Source organism: Lepus europaeus, chromosome 13 (genome assembly GCF_033115175.1).
Source record: "Lepus europaeus isolate LE1 chromosome 13, mLepTim1.pri, whole genome shotgun sequence".
Classification (NCBI taxonomy): Eukaryota; Metazoa; Chordata; class Mammalia; order Lagomorpha; family Leporidae; genus Lepus; species Lepus europaeus.
In genome coordinates this window covers 33,545,072-33,571,023 of record NC_084839.1, presented here as the reverse complement: position 1 = coordinate 33,571,023, position 25,952 = coordinate 33,545,072, and the positions used below count along the sequence as shown (strand labels likewise).

The 25,952-nt window shown below is 41.5% G+C and overlaps 1 protein-coding gene across 3 annotated transcripts in view; it reads left to right on the top strand.

The window, feature by feature from the left end:
- EIF2AK2 (eukaryotic translation initiation factor 2 alpha kinase 2) overlaps positions 1 to 25,476 on the top strand; it is a 51,605-nt gene extending 26,129 nt beyond the window's left edge. For 2 of the 3 annotated variants that reach the window (XM_062209258.1, XM_062209257.1), the window contains exons 9-16: positions 245 to 307; positions 1,222 to 1,344; positions 4,863 to 5,003; positions 12,831 to 13,011; positions 15,451 to 15,579; positions 18,608 to 18,709; positions 19,729 to 19,782; positions 19,864 to 25,476. In XM_062209258.1, coding sequence (XP_062065242.1) covers positions 245 to 307; positions 1,222 to 1,344; positions 4,863 to 5,003; positions 12,831 to 13,011; positions 15,451 to 15,579; positions 18,608 to 18,709; positions 19,729 to 19,782; positions 19,864 to 19,986 — 916 coding nt within the window. In that variant the 3' untranslated portion in view covers positions 19,987 to 25,476. The remainder of the gene's footprint in view (positions 1 to 244; positions 308 to 1,221; positions 1,345 to 4,862; positions 5,004 to 12,830; positions 13,012 to 15,450; positions 15,580 to 18,607; positions 18,710 to 19,728; positions 19,783 to 19,863) is intronic. The other variant, XM_062209259.1, reaches the window with a different exon arrangement.
- The last annotated feature ends 476 nt before the right edge of the window (positions 25,477 to 25,952 follow it).

Below are 25,952 nucleotides of genomic sequence, written 5' to 3'. Positions count from 1 at the left end.
AAGAAAAGGAGAGACTAGCGGCATGCCAGTAATGAGGGTGTTAAATGAAAGCAGCAGCCAGGAAAGGGGTGAAAAATTACTAGAGAGCAACCATATGTGTATATAGTTTTGTAATGAAAAAGGCTAATAGTTGCTACCCTGTTATAATAGTTGACTCAAAATGTAAAAAGCCCAGTAAAAGGCATAAAACAAGTTATATTTGTTTGCAGTATGATTTGTTTTAAAGTCTTTTCTGAATTTTTAGGAATTTGGCGCCTGTATTTAACCCACCTGATAAAGAAGCAAGCAAGTATACTGCGAACCACAGGTAGGGTAAGATGGTGAAGTAGAATTTTTAAAAAAATTTTTTTGTTCATTTGACAAAATTTTGTAAGGGCTTATTCTAAGTTTAAATTATATTTCCACCCAAACAATTTAATTGTAGCATAAGCAGGCCCACAAAGGACCATTGTCTTTTGGAAAAACAAAGTTTATGTGATTCCACTTGGAATGTGGAAAATGTGATGCTTTGGTGAATCTCTTTGAAATCTATGGAAGTTTTTAATATTGAAAGCAAATACCTACAACACCAAGGTCTGGGCACTGGGCTGAAGCCAGGAGCCCAGAACTCAATCTGAGCCTCTTACCTGGGTGGTAGGGACCCAAACACTTGAGCCATAACCTGCTGCCTCCCAGGGTGCACATTAGAAAACTGGATTAGAAGCAGAGGATCTGGGACTTGAACCAGGCACTCCTGTGTGGGATTTGGGCATCCTAACCAAATGCTATGCCCAATGGTCTCCCTGCCAGTGTTATTTTTTGGAAGTAGAGTTGGCAAGACTTAATGATGGGATGTAGGGCATGAGAGAGAAGAGAAAACAAAGTAATGATAAACTAAGACAGGCTCAATGTATCTGTTTGTGTCTGTTCTAACAGCTTGGTGTTGTCTGTGCAACACTATATGGTGGTTCTTTCTAAAGTTTTATTACTTGTGATTTGAGCCTTTGTCATGGCTTTTGTACAGGCATGAGTTGACTGTGACTCACAGGGGTGATCCGTGATGTTGGCTTCTCCATGGGAGAAATTACCCTTTGTGAGTCAATCTGCAAAATAAGACTCTTTTTTGGAAGGGGAGAACTGTGTTCGTTATACAGACCATTTCACAAGTGGCATTAAGGGGAAAACTAGAGAGGAAGGGATGAACTGCACGATCTCAGAATAATTATGGTTTTTATCTTCAAGGTTCGCCAAAGATTTTAAAGAAATAGAACCAATTGGCGCAGGTGGATTTGGCCAAGTTTTCAAAGCAAAGCACAGAATTGATGGAAAGACTTATGTTATCAAACGTGTTAAATATAATAGTGAGTAAGTAGTGAATGTCATAGTTTTTTAAGTGAGAAGGCCTGTTGAAACGTCACTATTCTTTTTTGTGTTTCTCTTCTTCAGCAGCATGTCATTTTCTTCTTCCTGATCACCCTTAAACACTTCCTTCTACCCAGAGGAGTGTGGCTTACTCTGAAATGATCTCACTTTAGTGTAGGTATTTCAGTTCTAAAAAATGGATCTACTATTGATCATCCCTTTGAGGCTGCCTTGGAAGCTGAAGCTATGGAATTATTGGATTTAAGGTGACTTTTTGAGATTTTCTAGTCTCATTTTATAGAGGAGACTGACATCCAAAGATGTGAACTGATTTGCCCAAGGTAAATGCTAGTTGATAGTTGTTCTGGTTATCTACCATTACATAATACAACCCTCCCAAGATGCAGTGACTTAAAAAGAGCAATTTGTTGTCTCCTCTGGTCCTGTGGGTTGGGCAGTTCTTGCATGGCTTCTCCCAGCCTTGTTTTTGGTCAGGTTGGATATCCAAGATGGGCAGCAGGTGGTGCTGTCTGTGGGCTGGGAGTTCAGCTGGGACTGTCAAGCAGAGCACCTCCTAATGGCCTCCTCAGGTGACCTGGGCTTCTCACCTTAAATTCACCACTTAAAGGCCATGTTTCAAGAAGGATTTGTTCCCAGAACCAGTCTTGCAAGAGACCAGGAGAGTGTCGAGGCTTCTTTTGAAAGTTCTAGAATGTCACTTCTACCACATTATGTTGGTTACACAAGTCACTAAGGCCAACTGAGATTCAAGGGGAGGACAGACAGGGTCTGCTTCTTCATTTCTAGCAGCGGATGTGTGTGTGTGTGTGTGTGTGTGAAGGGAAGGAATTGATGAGAACGATCTTTGGACACTATTTAGCATATAACAAAATGGAGATTTAGAATGCTTTCTCTGGGGTGCCAATCCACTGTGTTCCCACTATAACCAATTGCTTACATGTTTTCTCTATGTTTTATGTTGCTATGTTTATGATGTGTCTGCCCCTCCCATGCCCATTAGGTAGCACACGTCTTCAGAAAGGAAAACACATAGGAAAGAAGACACCAGTCTTGCTTGTTGCTCTCTGTCACCTGTTACTGTATGTAACTTGGCCAGACCAGTCTCTCAAATACTAGAGGAAGAGATAGAAAAGGGATCTGGGCTAAGTAAAGTGACAAGAGCAAAGGAGAAGTAGGCATAGAGTCCTACTTCTTTATTGCAGTCAAACCCACTTCCTGTCTGTGGACTATCCCTTGCATTTGAAATACTCTCCTACCTACTCAACATCAAAATGAGGCTTTTTCTTCATTGTTTTAGGTTACAGGAGTGAAGTACTGTTGTTCATTCTATTTTTTTTTTTTAAGATTTATTTACTTATTTGAAAGTCAGAGCTACACAGAGAGAGGAGAGGCAGAGAGGGAGACAGGTCTTCCATCCGCTGGTTCACTCCCCAATTGGCCACAACGGCTGGAGCTGCGCTGATCCGAAGCCAAGAGCCAGGAGCTTCTTCTGGGTCTCCCACATGGGTGCAGGGGCCCAAGGACTTGGGCCATCTTCTACTGCTTTCCCAGCCATAGCACAGAGTTGGATCAGAAGTGGAGCAGCCAGGTCTCACATTGGCACTCATGGGATGCTGGCGCTTCAGGCCAGGGTGTTAAAAACCGCTGCGCCACAGCACCGGCTTCCTGTTGCTCATTCTATTAAAAGGCAATTTTTAAAAATGGTAATTAAAAATGTTGATGAAGGTGCAGTAGTATTTTAGGCACTGCTAGTGGCCTATAAATTTTAAGCATTTTAAAAATATACTTAAAATATGAAAGATCTTCAAGAAGTTTGTGAACAGTGTGTATTGTGAAAAAACTAGGTTTTAAAATCTTTATTTTTTCACCAAAGTAAACTCATTTTTTAAATTCCATTTTTCATGAACTTTTTGAAGTACCCTCATATAAATTCAGAGTCATAAAAATATTTATGTACTTTGACCCAAGAATTTTCAGTCTGAGGACATGCTGTAGTAATATTATCCAAATTATGTCTAGCTACAAGAAGATATAAATAAGTTTCATTCATAATAGTGAAAAATGAGAATGAGCAAAATAGTTATAAAGAAATGATTATAGGCCGGCGCTGTGGCTTAACAGGCTAATCCTCCACCCTGTGGTGCCGGCACACCGGGTTCTAGTCCCGGTTGGGGCGCCGGATTCTATCCCGGTTGCCCCTCTTCCAGGCCAGCTCTCTGCTATGGCCCGGGAAGGCAGTGGAGGATGGCCCAAATGCTTGGGCCCTGCACCCGCATGGGAGACCAGGAGAAGCACCTGGCTCCTGGCTTCGGATCAGCGCGATGCGCCGGCCACAGCGGCCATTGGAGGGTGAACCAACGGCAAAAAGGAAGACCTTCCTCTCTGTCTCTCTCTCTCACTATCCATTCTGCCTGTCAAAAATAAAAAAATAAATAAAATAAAAAATAAAAAAAGAAATGATTACATTGTTTTGATTCCTAGCCCGATCAATGATTATATGGCAGCCTAAAAGTTAATATTGCATACTGTAGTGTTTTCACTTGAGATGATATACTGTTGGAAGTTGCTTCAGAATAATCCAGGGGAGGGTGAGCAAGAGGGTATGAGTGCAGAAGAAAGAAGATTGGCCAGGAGTCGATAACAATTTCCTAGAGTATTTGCCCTACTTTTTTGTGTTTTTGAAATCTCACATTTAAAGATTATAAGTAACATTTATTTTTACAAGGAAAACTATAAAGATAGCATGTTATGTGAAAAAAGAAAATTATATACTATAATTACAAATATATACCAGATGTAGAAAAATATAAGTAATCCAAAGCAATGACATTATTTTAGGAATGTTGAGGTATCAGCAATTTTCTCTTGAATTTTACAAATTTTATGTCACATAGAACTTTTTTAAGTTAAAAATTAAAGTTGTACGATATTTATCCTACCTCATTTTTGGAATCTCAAGTTTATTGGCCACATTTAGCTTCTGGAAGCATCTTGGCTTTTGACAGTATTCTCTTCTACAGCTCCCACAGTGTGCAGCCAAGTTTCTACTCTACACAAATCATGTCCTTTGTGTGTTTCTCTACACATAGAAAATTCTGAATTAGGTTTTTCATGCTGTGTGGATCACCTGCCCTTGCTGTCCAAATGGGGCTTGCTTGTGAAATCTTACGACTTTAACACAAGCCTAAACAAAATATAATGTGTGGTTTAGCCATAAAAAATGGCAGTGCTGGCATTTCCAAGACTACACATACTATTTTTAAGTTGTCTGATATTTGGAATTTAGTCATTGCTTTGTCTTTGATATAATACATAAATTCCCTGTATGGTTGTTTATTTCTTCTCAAGCTCTCCTGTCCTCTCTCTAAGACTTGTCGTGGGAATCAGCACGATTGTTTCTGGGGGAGTGGGGAGAGCTGTCCGCTGTGACTTGAGGTGGTTCCCAGTTACTGTCAGGGATGCTGACTGACAGGCTCATGTTCTCTGTTCCTCTTTACTAGGAAGGCAGAGCGTGAAGTCAAAGCATTAGCAGCACTCACTCATCCCAATATTGTTCACTACTACGGTTGTTGGGACGGGTATGATTATGATCCTGAGAGCAGTAATTCGGATACTGAAAACAGCATGAACATGAATTTAGGGTAAGTAGAAAGAGATCCTCATAACCATAATTGGATGGCAGGAAACTGTCATTTAGTGTGTGGGAGCCACTTGGTCAGACCACGAGGTACACATTTAAGTCACCACCACCTGACAGACAACGTTCTGTCTCCATTATGCACATAAGGGGGCAATGAACAGGTTTTTTTTTTCCTTTGCTTGAAACTTGCTTTTCTTTTTTTTTTTTATTTATTAAACTTTTATTTAATGAATATAAATTTCCAAAGTACAGCTATGGGTTACACTGGCTTCCCCCCTCCCATAACTTCCCTCCCACCCGCAACCCTCCCCTTTCCCGCTCCCTCTCCCCTTCCAATCACATCAAGATTCATTTTCAATTCTCTTTATATACAGAAGATCAGTTTAGTATATATTAGGTAAAGATTTCAACAGTTTGCCCCCATATAGCAACACAAAGTGAAAAAAATACTGTTGGAGTACTAGTTATAGCATTAAATAAGAGTGTACAGCACATTAAAGGCAGAGATCCTACATAATATATTTTTTTTCTTTTTTTTTTAAAACTTTTATTTAATGAATATAAATTTCCAGTGTACAGCTTATGGATTACAGTGGCTTCCCCCTCCCATAACTTCCCTCCCACCCGCAACCCTCCCCTCTCCCGCTCCCTCTCCCCTTCCATTTGCATCAAGATTCATTTTCAATTCTCTTTATATACAGAAGATCAATTTAGTATAAAGGTTTCAACAGTTTGCACTCACATAGACACACAAAGTGAAACATACTGTTTGAGTACTAGTTATAGCATTAAATCAAAATGTACAGCACATTAAGGACAGAGATCCCACATGAGGAGCAAGTGCACAGTGGCTCCTGTTGTTGACCCAACAAATTGACACTCTAGTTTATGGCACCAGTAACCACCCTAGGCTGTCGTCATGAGTTGCCAAGGCTATGGAAGCCTTCCAAGTTTGCCGACTCTGATCATATTTAGACAAGGTCATAAAAGACAGGGTGAGGATAGTAACCAATGATCCTAAGAGTGGCATTATCCAGGTTTGAACAATTATACAGCATTAAATGGGGAAGAGGACCATCAGTACACACAGGTTGGGAGTAGAGCCATTGGTGGTAGAGTAGAGGTTATGATTACAAAGGAATGAGGCCCAAGTGTGCTAGACAGGGTCTAGAACAAAGGACAGAGTCATTATTAGAGGAGCTAAGAAAGGTGCTGTCTAAGCTACAATTAAGTTTTCTGATTGAGAGGCAAATAGAACCTGTCAGAAGTGGCTTGATAATAATCTGGTGGGCTTTAGGCCTTGTAAGTTAAGAGGCCCAGACCTATCGATCTCTTCACATGGGGTATATCCTAAGGGAGGTGTGAACCTCCTAGGGGAAGGCACTCTGTTGACTTTCATTACTTGGCTGGCCTGGGAGGAGAGCTGGCCAGGTAAAGGCAGGGGGCATCTCTAACAAGAAATTTACAGTTCTGCCTGCAATGTTGCTGACCCTACTTGGCCATCCCCTCAGCTGCAGTGGTCACTTTGGAAGTTGGGCTGAGTGAAGGGCTTTTCAGCTTAGAGCCAATAAGATCTGTGGCTCTGACCTGGGCATCCTTCGACTCCAGGGCAGGTCCATTTCCAGTGATCCAACTCCTGGCAGAGCTGCCAGGGCTCTTCACAAGCTGACTTCTGCTGAAGCCCAGGCTTACCACATTGAAAGCCACTGCAGTGGACTGGCCTGTTGGGTCTCCTTGAGGGCAGCTCACTGTACAGATCAGCCATTAATAGGCCTGCCACCCATTGCTTCTGATGCCTAGCTTTCTTTTCCTCCTGGTTTGTGTTAAAGCAGACCAGAGGATGCAAGTCAAGGGAGTGCCCGTGTCCCATCTCTAATCTTCGGTGGCCTGAACTACAAGTCTATAGTCACAGGCATGTTCTGTAGTAGTTTTTCTAAGGTAGACAATGCCTATGAGGAAAATTATATTCTCACTTTAAAACTTTCTTTCCCTTTGGTCTGAAAGGGAGGTTTTTTCTACTTACTGTATACTTTGCTGATGGCGAAGTGAATCTAGCTATGAGATTATTATTTAACCTCTTATTTTGGCTATGCTATTACAGAAAAATGTTAGCCATCTCTTTTATAAGGTCTAAAGATTAAATTGTGCGTCCTACAGATTCCTTCATAATAGAATTCGTTTCCTAGCTTGAAGAGAATAGAGAAATGAAAGAACAAGTTGGGCTTAGAATAGAGAAATGAGGGAGCAAGTCCTAGATCGCTTGCTGACAATAGCAATATCACATGAATACTTAGCAAACAGTTTCAACCATTAGATAACAACTTAAGAAAACATTTACCAGAAGGTCCAATGCCGTCTATAAATTTTAAGAATCATGTATTTGAAAACACCTCTTAAATATCTAACATGGTGTAGTTTGTTTAACCAGTAAACTTAAGCACAACCATATAAAATGTTTTTAGTTTCTTTCTACCAACAAGTTTAAAACATATGATACACAGATTCAGGTCACACAAATTAAAATGCATCTTTGATTGATTTTAGCAGCTTAAATTTATGGACAATCTTATCTATAAGCCATTTAAAATAAAACTCTTAATAAAATTTCCCCATGTGGACATACAATATGTACACACATATAACATAGCATAATAGACCAATATAGCAATTTTAATAATAGCTTTTAAAATCTTTAACTCTTTTTGTAGATTGCCAATTGATTTGAATTGCTTTTTTAGTAACCTCAGTTAACCATACTTTCTCTCAGTTGGTACTGTTAATACATTATTGGCTTCATCTGTTTACAGAGCCATCCCAAAGTACTGAATACAATGGAAGTGGCTGGAAAAAGTCCATAGGAACCTATAGGAGGACAGCTACACACAGAACCAACAACGCTTTAGTTTTATGAGCAGCAAATCATATATAACTGTGGATGACAAAAGACTTTAAGTCGCCATGTTTAAAATTATAAACTCATAGACCAAATTTGATCTTGTTACAAGGTGATTATTCAAATCTTTGAAAATAAGCACATATTTACATAACCCATAGCTCTTAATAAAAATTCAGCTGTTTTTGAACAATTAGAATTTAACAGACATCAAGAGAACATAATAGATTACTTTAACACATTGCTTTAACAGAGCATCAGAGTTTAATTCTATGTCAAAGAGAAATTGAGCTTCCTGTGATCTTTTGCTGTGAGGTTTCCTTCCTTTACCTTCTTCCATATTGGTGACCATGTTTCTGTGTTTCTGTGTGTAACACATCTTTAAGCATCTTTTGCAGGGCAGGATGAGTGGCAACAAATTCTTTCAGTTTCTGTTTGCTATGAAAAGTCTTAATTTCACCTTCATTCACAAATGAGAGCTTTGCAGGATATAATATTCTGGGCTGGCAGTTTTTCTCTCTTAGTACCTGGGCTATGTCTCGCCATTCCCTTCTAGCTTGTAGGGTTTCTGATGAGAAGTCTGCTGTGAGTCTAATTGGAGATCCTCTAAGAGTAATCTGACGTTTCTCTCTTGCACCTTTTAGAATCTTTTCTTTATGTTTCACTGTGGTGAGTTTGATTACAATGTGTCGTGGTGAGGATCTCTTTTGGTCATGTTTATTAGGGGTTCTATAAGCTTCCTGTACTAAGATGCCTCTGTCCTTCTCCAAACCTGGGAAATTTTCTGCTAGTATCTCACTGAAAATGCCTTCTAATCCTTTCTCCCTCTCCATGCCTTCAGGAACTCCTAGAACCCGAATGTTGGGTTTTTTAATAGTATCCTGTAGATTCCCGACAATATTTTTTAGATTTCTGATTTCTTCTTCTTTTCTTTGCTTTGCCTGTTTCCTTTCCTGTTCTCTGTCTTCTAAGTCCGATATTCTCTCTTCTGCTTCGCCCATTCTGTTTTTAAGGCTCTCTAATGTGTTTGTCATTTGATCTATTGAATTCTTCATTTCATTATGATTTCTCGTCACTATCTCAGTTTCTTGTTCCACTAGTTGTTTCATTTCATTTTGATTCCTCCTTAATATTTCATTTTCACGAGAGAGATTTTCTATCTTGTCCATTAAGGATTTCTGTAATTCAAGAATTTGTTTTTGAGAACTTCTTAATGTTCTTATCAATTTTTTGAGATCCGCTTCTTGCATTTCTTCTATTTCATCATCTTCATAATCTTGCATTGGGGTGTCTTTTTCATTTGGGGGCGTCATAGTGTCTTCCTTGTTCTTGTTACCTCGATTTTTGCATTTGTTGTTTGGCATGTTGGAGATATTTGGTTTCTTCACTGTGGTGTTTTTTCTTGTTACACTATGGCTCTATATTAAGTGGACTGTCTGCTTTCGGTGGAGCCTTAGAGGCTTGAGATGAGTGTGGACTGAGAGCTGTGTTTGGTTCCTCAGGGCTGAGGGTGTGTCAAAGATGACACTCCCAGGTTAGGCGTGGTAAATCTCTCTTTCTTTTTCTTTCTTTCTTTTTTTTTTTTTTTTGATTCAAAAGGGAAGTAATTCCACACAGCTGAACATACTTGGAGGTAGTTAGCAGACAAATGATATACCCACAGGAGCCAGAGATTGGAAGCTCTTTCCCTAGGACCACACAGGGAATCTCTGCTGCCCTCAGTGTGGGCTCCAATTCTCCTGCAGTCTCCCACTGGGTTGCCAAGTTAGATCCTAATCTCCTATTATTTCACCCCTCTCCCCAGAGTCAGGTTTTTCTGCTAGGCTCAGGGCCGGTGCAGACCTGAGGTCACCCTGCTTATGACATATCTCCAAAATGGCGCCTGCTCTTTGTCTTGCTCGCCTTTGAGGGGTGAACGGAGAGAGAGAAACTAGTGTCCGTATTGGTCACTTTTTTTTTTTCCCTCTCTCTCTTCTAGTTAGCCTGGTGAACTTTTCCCCATGGAGTTTCAAGCCTCGTTCCCTCTAGTCTCCTCTTTCCGCTTGCCTGCTGGTATCTCGGGCTATGGAGGTTCGGCTCACCTCGCGTTCCAGCGCTGGTGCGTTGAGTCTGCCGCTGGTGTCCCGAACTTGGGCTCCCACGCTCTCCACGCAGGTCCACTGTGAATCACTAGTTCCGGAAGAGTTTCCTCTGCTGTTTCTTCCCCTACTCTTCCTTGACCCTGCAGTATCTCCACTTATATTAACGTGTGTCTTGACGAACTATCAATGTGCTCCCTTCCTATTCCGCCATCTTGCCGCTACATAATATATTTTTTTAATTAATTTTCTATGCCATTTCCAATTTAACACCAGGGTTTTTTTGGTTTTTTTTTTTTTTTTTCATTTCCAATTATCTTTATATACAGAAGATCGATTCAGTATATACTAAGATCTCATCAGAAACTTGCTTTTCAAAACCTTTTAACTGCTCAGCTGTTTTTAGAAATGTCAGGTGTAGCTTTCCCAGACTGCATTGTTACACCTGCACCTTGGCTGCAGCCCTGGGCGTGAACGCAGTGTTGTGAAGAACATTTTCATGTGCAGATGCTGTGCCCAGGGGCTCTCTCCTCAGCTGTCAACAGTTTCCCATTTGGCTCCAGCCTCTCTTTGGTGGGATGTGCTGTCACAGTGGGAGTGCAGCTGTGTTGCTTACAGTGGGCAGCAAAAGCTGTGACGAGGGCGCCCCCAGCTGGCAGCATTTTACATTTTATCTCATTAAGCCGCTGGAGATTCTAGACAGCTGTCAACTGCCTTTGACATTCTTCATCCTTTCTCTCACTGAAAACCTGAAGCCATTGGCCTATTCATCACCTTATGTAATTGAGAACTTCATCTTTAGTTTGAGGAGTTATTGTCGTGTGGGACTTCATCAACTTTTTAAAAAAGATTTATTTTATTTCTTGGAAAGGCAGAGTTACAGAGAGATAGGTAGAGACAGGCAGAGAGAATTCTTCCATTTGTTGGTTCAGTCCCTAAATGGCTGCAACAGCCATGGCTGGGCCAGGCCAAAGCTAGGAGCCAGTAGCTTCATCTGAGTCTCTCCTGTGGGGCAGGGGCCTGAGAACTTGGGACATTTTCTACTACTTTCCCAGGCACATTATCAGGGAGCCGGATTGGAAGTGGAGCAGCCGGGACTCGAACTGGCACCCATATGGGATGCTGGCACTGCAAACTGCTGCTTAACCTGCTATGCCACAGCGCCAGCCCCAGCCAACAAGGGACTTCATCAACTTTAAGCAGATTCTTTGTTACCTCATCCTGTTTTCTAGCCCAAATGTGTTCAAAGAATATAAATCAATACTGAGGCCAACTCAGTTCAGAAAAAATATAAAAACCTGGTTAGCAAAATCAGCTAACTTGTATCTAAGAGCGAGCAGTTTGTTGGTGCTTCTCTTAGAGAAACTATGTCTGCACTGTCATTTTAGGTTTGTTTTTCCTTTACCTCTCTCCTATTAGGCTGTAATCTTCACAAAGTAATGACAGTGTCTCATTTTCTTATCTCTGTGTGCCAGTTCTGTTCCTTTCACAAATTAGATGCTTAGTATATCAATTATGAATGAAAATGTTTCAAAAATCACTTTATGTAATGATGAAATTTGTTTTCTTGTAATTCTATTGTATTAATGCTCCTTTTCCTAGCAAGGGTCTTCAGCATTAAATAATGGCCAGGTTCATACTTCATAAATCATCTACACAGAGCACATGACATTTGGAAACCTAGGATTTAAATAAAAATGCCTTATTATATTTTGACTTAAAATTATTATATATAGGTTTCTCTTTTAAGACATGTTTCGAGGTTCTTGAGAAGGTACAGTATAATTTTTTAAAATAAATTATTTTTAAAATAAGTATTATTTTTAAAAATTTTATCTGGGAACAGGTGCTGTGGCATAGCTGATAAAGCCATTGCCTGTTGGACTAATATCCCATATGGGCACCGGTTTGAGTCCCAGCTGTTCCACTTCCAATCCAGCTCGCTGCTAATATGCGTGGGAAAGCAGTGGAAAATGGCCCAAGTGCTTGGGCCCCTGCACCCACTTGAAAGACCCTGAAGAAGCTCCTGGCTCCTGGCTCAGAACAGCCCAGCTCTGGCCGTTGTGGCCATTTAGGGAGTGAACCAGCAGAAGGAAGACCTCTTTCTCTGTCTCTGCCTCTCTCCTTCTCTATCTCTGTAACTTTGCCTTTCAAAAATATATATATGTTTTAAAAATTTGTTTGAAAGAGAGAGAGAGAGAAAGAAGGGAGAGAAGAGAGAGAGAGGGAATGAAACTGTATCAGTTGTTCAGTCCTCGAATGGCACCAGCAGTCAGGGATGGCCCAGGTTGAAGCCGGGAGCTGGGAGCTCAATCTGATCTCCTGTGTGGGTGGTGGGAATCCAAGTTCTTGAGCTACCACCTGCTGCCCCCCAGGGTGCACCTTAGCAGGACACTGGAATGGAGAATGCAATCAGGACTTGAACCCAGGCACTCTGATATGGGATATGGGCATTCCATGTGGCAGCTTAACCATTGTGCCAAACAGCCACTCTCTAAATTTGTTTGTTGCTTTTTTTTTTTTTTTAAGATTTATTTATTTGAAAGTCAGAACTACAGAGAGCAGTAGAGACAGAGATCTTCCATCTGTTGATTCATGCCCCAGATGGCTGCAATGACCAGGGCTGGGCCAAGGTGAAGCCAGGAGCCAGGTGTTTTGGATAGCAGAGGCCCAAGCACTTAGGCCATCCTCTGCTGCTCTTCCCAGGCCATTAGCAGGGAGCTGGATTAGAAGTGGAGTAGCTGGGACAACTGGCCCCCATGTGGGATGCTGGAGACACAGGCAGCAGCTTTCCAGGCCACACCACAATACTGGCCCTGCGTTGCTATTTTTAACATACTGTGCATTTTATATCCAGAGTGAAGACTAGGTGCCTTTTGATACAAATGGAATTCTGTGACCGAGGGACATTGGAACAATGGATTGAAAACAGAAGACAAAACAAATCAGACAAAGCTTTGGCTTTGGAGTTTTTTCAGCAAATAACAACAGGACTGAAATATATACATTCTAAAGAGTTAATTCATAGAGACCTGAAGGTGAGTGGAAAGTACTTTGTTGGTTGATAAGTATCATTTTTTTTTACTTTTTGACAGGCAGAGTGGCTAGTGAGAGAGAGAGACAGAGAAAAAGGTCTTCCTTTGCCGTTGGTTCACCCTCCAATGGCCGCTGCGGCTGGCGCACTGCGGCCGGCGCACCGCGCTGTTCCGAAGGCAGGAGCCAGGTGCTTATCCTGGTCTCCTATGGGGTGCAGGGCCCAAGCACTTGGGCCATCCTCCACTGCACTCCCAGGCCACAGCAGAGAGCTGGCCTGGAAGAGTGGCAACCGGGACAGAATCCGGCGCCCCAACCGGGACTAGAACCCGGTGTGCCGGCACCACTAGGCGGAGGATTAGCCTGTTGAGCCATGGCGCCGGCCGATAAGTATCATTTGGTAATTTTAAAATCTGCCTTTTCTGGTTTAAAATTATGATTGATTGACACGATGAATTAATGATCTCTAGTCTTCCAGGTTAGAGTAGGTCTAGAACTTGCCCCAGGTACCATCCTATACACTAACATGGGAGCTCTCCAGGAAGGCAGACAGCCCTATCTGACAGGTAGTCATGCCCCAGTTATAAACTCTTGGTAGCTTTTGTGTATTGACCGTTTCCATGCAGGCGGGTACTGTGGCCAGCACAGCAGCGGGCTGCCCTGCTGCTGCTAAGGCGGAGGGACCCTGTTGACTGTGGCTTTGAGAACATGATTCCCTACTTAGGTCCTTATTCCTGAGTTCTCTCAGAGCACCTGCGTTCGCTCTAGTATTTTCCAGGTTAGAAATTTCAACCCCATTATTGGAAAATTGCGGTAATCCAAAACTTGGGACATACATGATCCCTTAGTCTTTTCATTTTCTTCTGGCTTTCCTGGTCCGGATAAGCAGTTTTCCCATTTTTCCTTCTCATCATACATAAGGAGAAGAGGAAAGAACTTTTCACCGCCTAACCTCTGTACCTACCCCCTGAATTTACTTAATTCCATCACGTCCTAGCCCTGCTGAGTCCCAGCCCAGAACCTCTACTTCCAGTTCTCTCATGGAGAACTGCTGCGCCCTATGGGCCCGGTTCCTTTGTTAATCCTCTTAGGATCACTCTGGATCCACCCTTTTCAGGTCTGGGCAGAAGCATGGTTTCTGTGTGCTTCTGTCATCCAAAATTTTCTGTAACCCTACTATAACTGTTCTTTCAAATGACCTGTAAGAAGTGATCTGATACTAATAGGCTCATCGAGAATAGATATTGAGACAGCATCATACATTGAGCTTCCTGTTTCTCAGAGTCGGGTTCTAGCTGTAGGTGGGCCCAGCAGTTGCACCGGTGAACCCAGCACATTCCTACGTTATAGCTCGCGCATAGCAGAGGAACATTAGTCTCCATCCCGGCCACCCTCCCCTCGTATCTGTAGCCTTTCTCACATGTTATTGGCATTAGGTTCCCATCTGCTAATTGTGTCCTAATCCCTCTGCTAACTTCTACACGGACCTTTTCAGGCTGGCTTCTTGTAAGCTCCTGTTTCTGTCTTCCCTGGGTTTATGATCTCTCAGTGCCTTCAGCAGGGCCTCTCACAGGTGTTGTCCCATAAGGCCTGTTTGTAGATAGCCTAACATTGTATTAAAGGTCTGACCTTTTCAGGAATGGCAAAATAGTAATTTCCTCATCAACCATCTTCCTTTTTTATGGTCTTTAGAATATTGGTGAACACCTGTACAACGAGTAGAACAGGGGTGAGCATCCCTCACTCTGCTCTTTTATTTATTTTTAAGAATCTGCCTAAGGAATTGCATGGGAAAAGTATTTCAGTGCTAGTGATGAGCCTCCAGTTCACTTGGTATGCTTTCAAGGGGGAGGGGATGTTGATTAAGAAGGTGTCAAAGGCTTGGAGAAATTGACATAAGGGAGCCCCCAGGAAGAATTGTGCACAGGATACTCTGCAGCAAGGGTGGGACTGGACCCATTCAGAGAATCTTGAAGCTGGAAGGGAGCTTAAGGGTATCTACTTCAATCGCCATCAGATTCTGAGTTCGTATTTGCAATATTTCCTCAAGTGGATGTCCAGCCTCATCCTGGGATAGGGAACTCTCCAGCTCCCATAGTTTGAACCAGACTATTGGTATATTAAGATTTAGTAAAGCGTGTCTTTTGGTCTTTTCCACTGTCTAGTTCTGGAACAACCCCCCTGGGATCCTCTGGCGTTAATCTACCTTCACCTGATGGCCCTTCAGATATTTGGAGGCAGCTATGCCCCAAGCTACTTCTGTTGTCAGCTACAGAGTTCTTTTAGCTGGCATTTCAAAGACCTTTGATATGAAATTCTCTGATTAGGGCTACCTGTGTAAAGGTTGATGTCCTATAAGTAAATATAAAAATAGCCATTGCCAAAGATGATTATGTGGTTAGTCTGTCAAATTTGAACATATAAATCAAATTTTTTTTCCATAGCCAAATAACATATTTTTAGTGGCTAATAACCAAATAAAAATTGGAGACTTTGGACTTGTAACATCCCTCCAAAATAATGAAAAGCGAACAGTTAATAAGGGAACTTTCCGATATATGAGTCCAGAACAGGTAAGATCTCTTTCCTTTCTATCTCATATGTATATATGTATATATGTGTGTGTTTGTGTGTGTTTTATAAAATTTTTATTTATTTGAGCGACAGATTGAGAGCGAGCGCCCAACCATTAGACCAAACACCTACCCTGTGTCTGTATATAGTTTACTTTAAATCATTTTTCAGTTATAAAAATAGTATAGAAGTATACAGAATGAGAATTGAATGGGTGAGTGAGTGGCCCTGCAGTTAAAATGTTCATTGAGATGCCCGTTTTCCATGTCGGAATCTGGGTTGGATACTTAGCTCCAGCTTCTGACTGCAGCTTTCTGCCAAGGTAGACCTGAGAGGTAGTTGTGATGGCTCAAGTACTTGAGTTCCTGCTACTCACACGAGAGACCTGGTTTGAGTTCCCAGCCCTCAGCTTTTGTCCTGGCCCAGTCCTGGCCATCACAGGCATTTGGGGGAATGAACTAATAGATAGAAACTCTGTCTTATCTCTGTCTCCTTGCCTCTCAAATATTTAAAAAATATTTTTAGGGGCCAGTGCTGTGGCTTAGTAGGAAACCCTCTGCGTAGGCGCCAATTCACATCCCAGCTGCTCCTCTTCTTTTTTTTTTTTTTTGGACAGTGAGAGAGGAGACAGAGAGAAAGGTCTTCCTTTTCTGTTGGTTCACCCTCCAATGGCCACTGCGGCCGGCGCACCTCGCTGATCCGAAGCCAGGAGCCAGGTGCCTCTCCTGGTCTCACATGCGGGTGCAGGAGTGCCACAGCAGAGAGCTGGCCTGGAAGAGGGGTAACTGGGACAGAATCCGGCGCCCCGACTGAGACTAAAACCTGGTGTGCCGGCACTGCAGGCGGAGGATTAGCCTATTGAGCCGTGGCGCCAGCTGCTCCTCTTCTGATCCAGCTTTCTGCTTATGGCCGGGGAAAGCAGTGGAAGATAGTCCAAGTGTTGGGCCCCTGTACCCATGTAGGAGACTAGGAAGAAGCTCCTGGCTCCTGGCTTCAGGTTGGCCCAGCTCTGGCCGTTGCAGCCATCTGGGGAGTGAACCAGCAAAGGAAGACCTTTCTCTGTCTCTCCCTCTCTGTAACTCTACCTCTTAAGTAAATAAATAAAATCTAAAACAAAAAAAAAAAAATTGAAAATTCCCCTTATTCTTCCTGTCCACTCCTATTCTCAGCAAAGTTTGTTCTTTATCTTTTTTAGTCATTTTCTATGATTTATAAACATACAAACATGAAACATATGCACAACAGACTTTTTTACATAAACATACACACTTACATTCTTGTGAGAATAATATATTATTTTGTGTATTTTTACTCAACAATATTTCATAATATTTTCATATCACTACAAATAACTGCCATATTTAAATTCTTTTTAAAAATTATTTTCATTTTATTTGAAAGAGATTTTCTGTCTGCTGCATCACAACCCAATTGGCTTTAAAATTTTTATTTATTTATTGAAAATCAGAGTGATGGAGGTGGGGACTAGAGGGAGAGAGAGAAAGATCTTCTAACTGCTGGTTCACTCCTCAGGTGCCTGCAATGGCTGGAGCAGGCTGGTCTAAGCTAGGAGCTAGGAACTCAATCCAGATCTTCCATTTGAGTGGCAGGGACCCAACTACTTGCACAGATCTTTTTAAAAAAAGATTTATTTATTTGAAAGAGTTACACAGAGACAGAAGAGAGAGAGAGAGAGATTGATTGATTCCATCTGCTGGTTCACACCCTAAATGGCTACAATGTCGGGGGCTGGGCCAGGCTGAAGCCAGGAGTCAGGAGCTTCTTCTGGGACTCCCACATGGGTCCAGGGGTCCAGGGACTTGGGCCATCTTCCACAGCTTTCTAGGTGCATTAGCAGGGAGCTGGATGGGAAATGGAGTAGCCTGGATTTGAACTGGCACCCTAATGGAATGCCCCACTAGAGGCGGAGACTTAACCTGCTTCACTACAGTGCTGGTCCCCAGCACACAGATCTTTAATCTACATGTTTTAGTTCTGATGCATGTGCACACCTGCATAACCTGCAAGCTTTGAAGATGTAGAACACTGCATTTACCCAAGAAAATCCTCTAGGCTCCTTTCTGGTCACTCCCTCCTCTCCACTGCCCAGACACAACCAGTGCTGTGCTTTCTGTCCTTATAGCCTGGTTATCTTGTTCTTGAACTTCATGAGAATGGAATTCTACAGTGTACTTTAAAAAAAAAGTTGAAAGGCCGAGTTACAGAGAGGTAGAGGCAGAGGAAGAGAAAGAGATGTCTTCCATCCGCTGGTTCACTCCCCAAATGGCTGCAATGGCAGGAGCTGGGCCGACCTGAAGCCAGGAGCCTGAAGCTTCCTCCAGGTCTCCCATCAGAGTGTAGGGGCCCAAGGACTTGGGCCATCCTCCACTGCTTTCTCAAGCCATAGCATAGAGCTGGATCGGAAGTGGAGTAGCCAGGACTCAAACTGGTGCCCATATGGGATGCTGGTGCTGCAGGCGACAGCTTCACCCGCTATGACACAGCACTGGCCCCTACAGTGTGTACTCTTTTGTATTTAATTTCTTCTTTCATATAGTGTTCCTATAATGTCTGTCATAGATCCTTTAGTTGTTGCTTGTACCAGTGATAATTCTTTTTTGTTGCTGAGTAGTGTTCCACTGTGTAGTAACTACGGTGTGTTTATCCTTGCTTCTACTGATTGATGTTTAGATTATGATAGTATGAAAAAATGTGCCATGAACATATAAGGCATCACTGGGCACTCTTTTAATCACTTTACTCTCTGCGTCTCAACCCCACATTCACACCGTGAGGACCACCTATAATTATCCCCATTTTACAGCTAAGGTAGTTTCCCAGTGGGTGGTGAATTTATACTGGGGATTTAGTTATTCAGTAGTAGAGATGGGACTTGGACACCCCACTCCTAGAGAGATGCTGCTGTGTGATGGAAGATATATTGATCAAAGAGCTTGGTGGGCTACAGAGGGCATACATATTAATAACAAGTGTGTAACCAAGATAACTCTATTTTGGTCTCTTCAGATTTCTTCCCACAACTATGGGAAGGAAGTGGACATCTATGCTCTGGGGCTCATTCTTGCTGAACTTCTTCACATATGCACCACAGTTGCAGAAACAGTGAAGGTAAATTGTGTCCAGGAAAGAACTGAGCCAACTCCAGGGACTGGCCGTCCATCTTCCCAGAGCTGGGCGGACAGTCGTCCTCTCCTGTGGACAGGCTGAGCGCATGAGTGCCCAACTGCCAAGGAAATAGGAGTTTTCTTCCTTTAAAATTTTTGACAGCCATTCTGTTGAAAACCAGAAATTTGGATCTGCCTTGGGAAGATGTGTATGATCTCCCGAGACCCCCATTTCAATCAGCCAGTGAACTTTCATCGATTACCTGCTTGGTGTCCAGACTTTGCACGAAGCACTGCCAAGTACCATGAGAGTTAGAAAAGTAAACACATCTTGTTGTCAATGTCAAGGGAAGATGCTCTCAGAGAATTCCGCAAGCATTTTAGGAGAAGGAAGCAGCTAGGAGGGTCTTTCCAGCTATGAGGATTCAGGTTTCACAGAGGCTGTCAGCTCTTCCCTGAGGGCTCAGCTGGCTTCTAAGAGTCCATGGTGGAAGACAGCTTGGAGACAGGAATGTGTGGAGTGTTTTGAGAACAGTAGATGGTGTAGTTATACCGGTGTAGATGAATTATAGGGAAGTGGTGGTTGTTGGGATTAGGAAGTTCATTTGGGGCCAGGCTTAGAAAAGAATAGGGAGCTTGTGTAGGCCCTGGGGGCGCTGAAGGCAGTATGCAGCTGGGCATTCCAGCCTGCAGCTCAGGAGAGAGGGCTGGCCTGAGTCAGCCGGCATCTCCTCTGTGTAACAAGGGTAATCAAAGTGCCCATCGCAGAGGGCTTCAAAGGCATGAAGGCAGATCCTGAATACGATTGCACTCAACACCTGAACACGTTGCAGTGTTAAGGGTGGTATTGGATTAGGGGTAGGTAGGCGGGAGGGGGAGTCCTGCTTGCTTCTTGGCCAAAGAGACTTTCCCTGAGATCTGGAAACGTCCTAGATTTAGGATGTCCTCAGCCTTCGGTGTTTTCTATTTCTTTTTTCTCTCAAGTTAATAATTTTTTAATAAATATGTATGTTTTATTCTCAGATTTTCACAGAGCTAAGGAGTGGCATTTTCCCAGATGTATTTGACATGAAAGAAGTAAGCCTTTGAACGTAATCAAGACATTTACTTTTATTTCAGTGTTTTATTTCCTAGTGTTGACTCTCACTATCGTTACAGAAAACTCTGCTACAGAGATTACTGTCAGTGGAGCCTGAGAAACGACCTGACACATCTGAAATACTGAAGACCTTGGCTGAGTGGAAGAATGTCTCAGACAAAAAGGAAAGAAACACGTGTTAGGGACCCTCGGAGAAAGTAGCTGGCTTCCAATAAGTGATTTTTCTGTAGTTATCTAAAATCTACTGGGGAATATTGCTAGGTACTTACCTTTTATTTTCATTTCCCCCCTTAAATGTTTACGACGTTTGTAGAGACATTTTTATTTTTACCTCAAAAACATTCTTACACTTACCCTTTATTGACTTTTTCCTGATGGTGAAAAGGCTTCAAAATTTCTTCTTTATATTAATTAATGAATCAGTTAATACACATGTATTAAATGTCTACTGCTTTTTAGCCAAAAATATATTTCCTTAAATAGCTTACAAGCCAGTTGGAGAAATATGATCCTTATAAAAAGATGTTATAAATAATCAAATTGGAAAACAATTTGACGTTATCTAGTAAAATCTAAGCTCAAACTATCAATTCCATTCCCACACACGTGCCTAGCAGAATGTTCACAGAAACCTTGTTTATGATAGCCAAAAGAGCAGGAAACGACTGTAATGCCCATCAAAAGGAGAATGGATTAAAAAAATTATATTCACACACTGAAGTGCTGCATAGCATTGAAAATGAGTGAATTACAGAGCAATGCAGTGACATAGCACAGTTCCTTTCCCAGGAACATAGTGCTAAGAAAAATCAGGTTTCAGAAAAAAGTGTGTGTGTGTATATATATATATATATATATATATATGTATATATATATATAAAATACATATATAAATAAAATAATTCCATTCATTTTGTTAAGGAATTCTGACAGATATGGTAAAACAATAGAGGGAAGGCAGAGAATGAGAGAGTAGATTCTGGAGTGATTATCTGAAGGATGGGGGGAGTATCATTGGGGAAGTGGATTGCAGAGGCATTGGTTACTTTCTTAAACAGGATCTTGAGTCCACTAGCGTTTGCTGCATAGTTGTTCCTTGAAATATGCTTTGTATCTATTATGGTCAAGGCTTCAAGGAAAAGCTATGAGGCCATGGCTAAGACAACAGTCTAGAAGAGCAAGACCACTTCTCCGGAGCCCAGGGCTCAGACGTGACATTCTGGTGAGACTTCCCAGCAGGTGAGGCTCTTAGAAGAGTAGAGAGGAGACCTGGGCAGCCCGGTCAAGGGGCATGGTGTGAGTTCTGGAGAAGGTGTATTTGAGGGACACTGGATATACTGATTTGTTGCCCTGAATTGCCATAGGGAATACTGGAAGATAATTTGGAATACATCTTGGAAGCTCCTGAGGGTTAATTTATACTTCAGAGTAACCAGCTGCCATTCTGAAACTGCCATGTAATTGTACAAGTTTTAAAATGAGCTGAATTTTGGCTAAGCAGAAAATGAGGAAACTCAAATAGTGAAAAGAAATATTTTTATAAATTCAAACAGGAAGAGGAAATTTTTTATAAAGGCTTATGGCTTTTTTTAAAATACATGTTACAAAGCAGTCTATATTTTTCAACTCCCAGTGCAGTATTTGATTAAGGCAAGGTTCATCAATGGATGCTCAAACTATTAGCTGAAAAGGTGTTGGGAAACAGAATCATTACAAGGTTTTAAATATCCACAGATGATTTCTGAGTCAAAAAGAGGAAGATGTACTTTTACAATGGAGAGAGCCTGTTGTCACCACAGTCACCAAGTAGCATCACCCAGGGTAGAACAGCTTAACATTTTTCCCCTCCTGAAATGTGAATTATACAACATCACCTATTGGGTTTTCATGTTAGAAGTGTCTAACATTTTAATTATGAGATTGTTATAGAAATCCTGAATGTAGTTATTCTATAACTTTGGGCTTTTCAAAACAATCAAAATTATGAAAAAAAAAAAAGCATGGGAACTATTCTAAATAAAGTGATAAAAGAAATATAGTGACCAAAATGCATTGCTTAAATCTTTATTGTATCTTGGATATTATTAAAAAAAACCCCAGCAAACAGTTATAAAAGACATCTGGGGATAAATGAGAATACTTAAATATAGACTATATATAACAATTTGAATAATTTTAATTTTCTTAGGTGTGCGAGTAGCATTGTGTTCAAGGTTTTATCCTTGGGCAGTGCATGTAGACATATTGAGAGGTCTGCCACTTTCTGAGGTTCAGTAGGAGTCAGTGTGTGTATACGGGATGGGGAGAAAATGACAAAATGCTAACAACTGGACAACTGGTAAATCCAGGTTGAGAGTATTTAGGTGTTTGTTGTATTATTATTTGAGCTTTTCTATAGGTTTGAAAATTTTCTGGATGCAGAGAAGTCTTTTAAAGAAAGAAAAACTAAACAATGTGGCCAGTTAGTGAGATTACTTTTTACCTTGTCTCATTTTAACATTTCCAGTCTTATGAAGCAAATAGCACCTGTTAGCTCTTATCTATTTGTGAATAGGTATTTTCTCAGCTTCAAAAGTGTAGTAAGTAAAAAAGTTTCTTTTTAATTAGAGGAGAGGGGCAAGAGTCAGGGACCTTATTTGTTAATTAAAGTATATGGAGACATACAGTTTTGAAAGAGCCATTTGGATCTAGTTTTACTGTAAACACATCTTACAGAAAATTTTATCACTAAACGTATATATTATTCATACTGAATATGCACATTAACATAAATATAGACATAATGTACACATGTACACTTAACCTGCCTGTTATATGTTACATATATTTAGCATCCATGCACACATATGTGTATACATATATTCATGTGTGTGTGTGGCCAACTACATGATTGTGGAGCTGCTGCAAAATGTAAATGCAGGATCCTTGTTAAAAGATGAAATGGGGTATACTTTTTTTTTTTAAAGATTTACTTATTTATTTGAAAGTCAGAGTTACACACAGAGAGAGGCAGAGGCAGAGAGAGAGAGAGGTCTTCCATCCACTGGTTCACTCCCCAATTGGCCACAACAGCCAGAGCTGTGCCGATCCGAAGCCAGGAGCCAGGATCCTCTTCTGGGTCTCCCAGGAGGGTCCTTGGGCCATCTTCTACTGCTTTCCCAGGCCATAGCGGAGAGCTGGATCGGAAGTGGAGCAGCCGGGTCTCAAACCGGTGCCCATATGGGATGTTGGCACTGCAGGCAGTGGCCTAACCCACTATGGCACAGTGCCAGCCCCGGGGGTATACTTCTAAGCCTTGTCTATGTGACTGCACAGTTTGTATATCCATGAAACTATTCCTGCATGTATACATATATATGTGTATATTTATATATGTATCAGAGAAGAAATAGATAAAAGTCTAAATATAAGCTTTTCTAAGCTTCTACTATCTGGTAGACTTCCTGGATAAACTTTTATCAGGGGCTGGTGCTGTGGCGTAGTAGGTTAAGCATCCGCTTGCAGTGCTGGCATCTCATATGGTCACTGGTTTGAGTCCCGGCTGCCCTACTTCTGATCCAGCTCCCTGTTGATGGTGGAAGATGGCCCAAGTGCTTGGGCCCCTGCGCATGTGTGGGAAACCTGAAAGAAGCTCCTGACTTGGCTTTGGATGGGCTCAACTCTGGTCATCGCGGTCATTTGGGGAGTGAACCAGCAGATGGAAGACCTTTCTCTTTCTCTCTCTCTCTTTCTCTAATTTTTCCTCTCAAGTAAATAAATTTTTAAAAAAAATTTACAATATACATTCCTCACCTTAGGATCCCATGTTAACTTTTCACTATGGAATATTGAATAATTTCATTGTTCATATTTATTTTCATGTTGAAACCTATACAAAAATAGAATAATGAAACTATGTACTCATCATACTGCTTCAACAAATATCGATATTTTGCCTTTCTTGCTACACATACCCCCCATATTTTTTGTTTTGTTTCTTTTGCTGGAGAATTTTAAGTAAACAAGAGGCATTTACTTGTAAATACTTAAAAATGTGTCTCTAACATAAAGCCTTTCTAATTTAAACAAAACCACAATATTGTCACAGTCAACAAAAAAAATCAGGACCCAACATTACATTTGGTTGCTATATTTCTTTTCTTTTTAAAATTTTTTGAAATTTATTTTTATTTGAGAGGTAGAGTTACAGAGAGAGAGAGAGAGAGAGAGAGAGAGAGAGAGGTCTTCCAGCCACTGGTTCACTACCCAAATGGCTGCAATAGCTGGATCTGGGCTGATCTGAAGCCAAGAGCCAGGAGCTTCTTCCAGGTTTCCCACATGGGTGCAGGAGCCCAAGGACTTGGGCCAAGGACTAGGCCATAGCAGAGAGCTGGATCGGAAGAGGAGCAGCTGGGACATGAACCCACACCCATATAGGATGCTGGTGCTGCAGGTGGAGGCCCAGCCTGCTAGGCTACAGCCCTGTATTTCTTTTACTCTGCAACTTTTGGTGCTTGTTTTCTTTCCTCTTGCTATTTAATTGAGGAAGGAACTGAATCATCTGTCTTGTGGAGTTTCCTACATTCAAGATGTGACTGATGGTATCCCCATGGTGTGCATTAGATTCAGATGATTCCATTCTGGTTCAACTCTTCTCCCCCAGGAACACTTCATAGGTGATGCTGTATACTTTTACATTACTTTAGGAGGAACATGATGCCTGATTGTTTCATTTTTGGTGATTTTAAGATTGATTTGTGGGTGCTGGAGATACCCACTATACAGCTTCCCATCGATCTTTCATCTAATGGTTTTAGCAGCCATTGATGATTGTTGCCTTGATCTATTATTTCATTTTAGAAGTTGCCAAATAGTGACTTTTTGATCCTATCAAACCTTTAGCACTTATCTCTTTGATTCTTCCATAATGAACTATCTCTAAGGCTGAATGGGAAAGATGAGATAAACATTCATCACTTTTTAGAATGAATTATTGCCCTAGCAACCTCTAAAATGTGACAAATGAGTATTGTTTTTAAAGCAGTGGTATGGCCCAACTAGAATTCTGGAGCAGTGTGTCTAGAATGGTTTAAAGCAGGAAGAAATTATTAGATCAGAAGGCTGAAAGACTGAAAGGATCTGAACGACACAGGAGGGGGCAGAACAAAGAGGAGCTGGCAACTGATAGGAGGATTAAAGAAAAGGTACACATTGAAGATTACCTCCTGGGTTGTCTCAAAGCTAGTGGCAGGATTCTGATGGCATTAAAGGGAATACAAGGCTCCATCAGATTAACCCATAGAGAGCTGGATACATTTGAGAGGTATTTGTCTCACGTTTAACTTCTGATACGGTTTTTAGTAATTTAGAATATGAGCCAGTAGTGAGGTCACCGTATGTCCATCAACACAGTGAGGTGCAGCATGTTCAGAGGTAATATGTCAGTTCCTGTTTGGAGAGCTGTTTCAGCTGGAGATGTAGAAGAGGCTGTAGGAAATGCACGATAGAGAACATCTCCACTTAGATGTCTATTCTTTACCTATATCAGGGTACTTCAAAACGTCTGTGGAAAGATGGAATTAAAAGATGAGTTTATCTTGGTGCAAAAAAACATTGTTGAAATCTATACACGAGGGGGTCTTCAAAGTTTGTGGAAAATGCCCATTTTTAAAAAAAAAAAACAAAAAACTGCACGAATTCCAACATTTTTTTTGCACCAAAATAAACTCATCTTTTAATTCCACTTCTCCAAGAACGTTTTGAAGTACCCAAGTCCTTAATGTCTGCAAGTCTGTATCTGATGATGACCTACATTGCCTCAAAATGGCCAGTGGGATGTGTGATGTGTGATGACACCACTATTGGCTTAAATTCTAACTAACTAAAAACTGTGTAAGAGGCAAAACTGTGAGGCATATTTAATGTTTGTGAAATATGTGTGGTCCATTTGGGGTTTACTGAGTACCTGTATTAGCTTCTTATGGTTGCAGCAACAAATCACCACAGACTTCGTGGTTTAAAGCTACCCTACATTTTCTCTCCTACTGCTCCGCAGGCCAGTAGTGTAAAGTGAGCTTCAACGGGGTCATCAGCAGAGTCATACCCCTCTGAAGAGTCCCTTTAGGAATCTCATGTTCAGTGTTACCTGACTAAGCCTCACCCACATAGC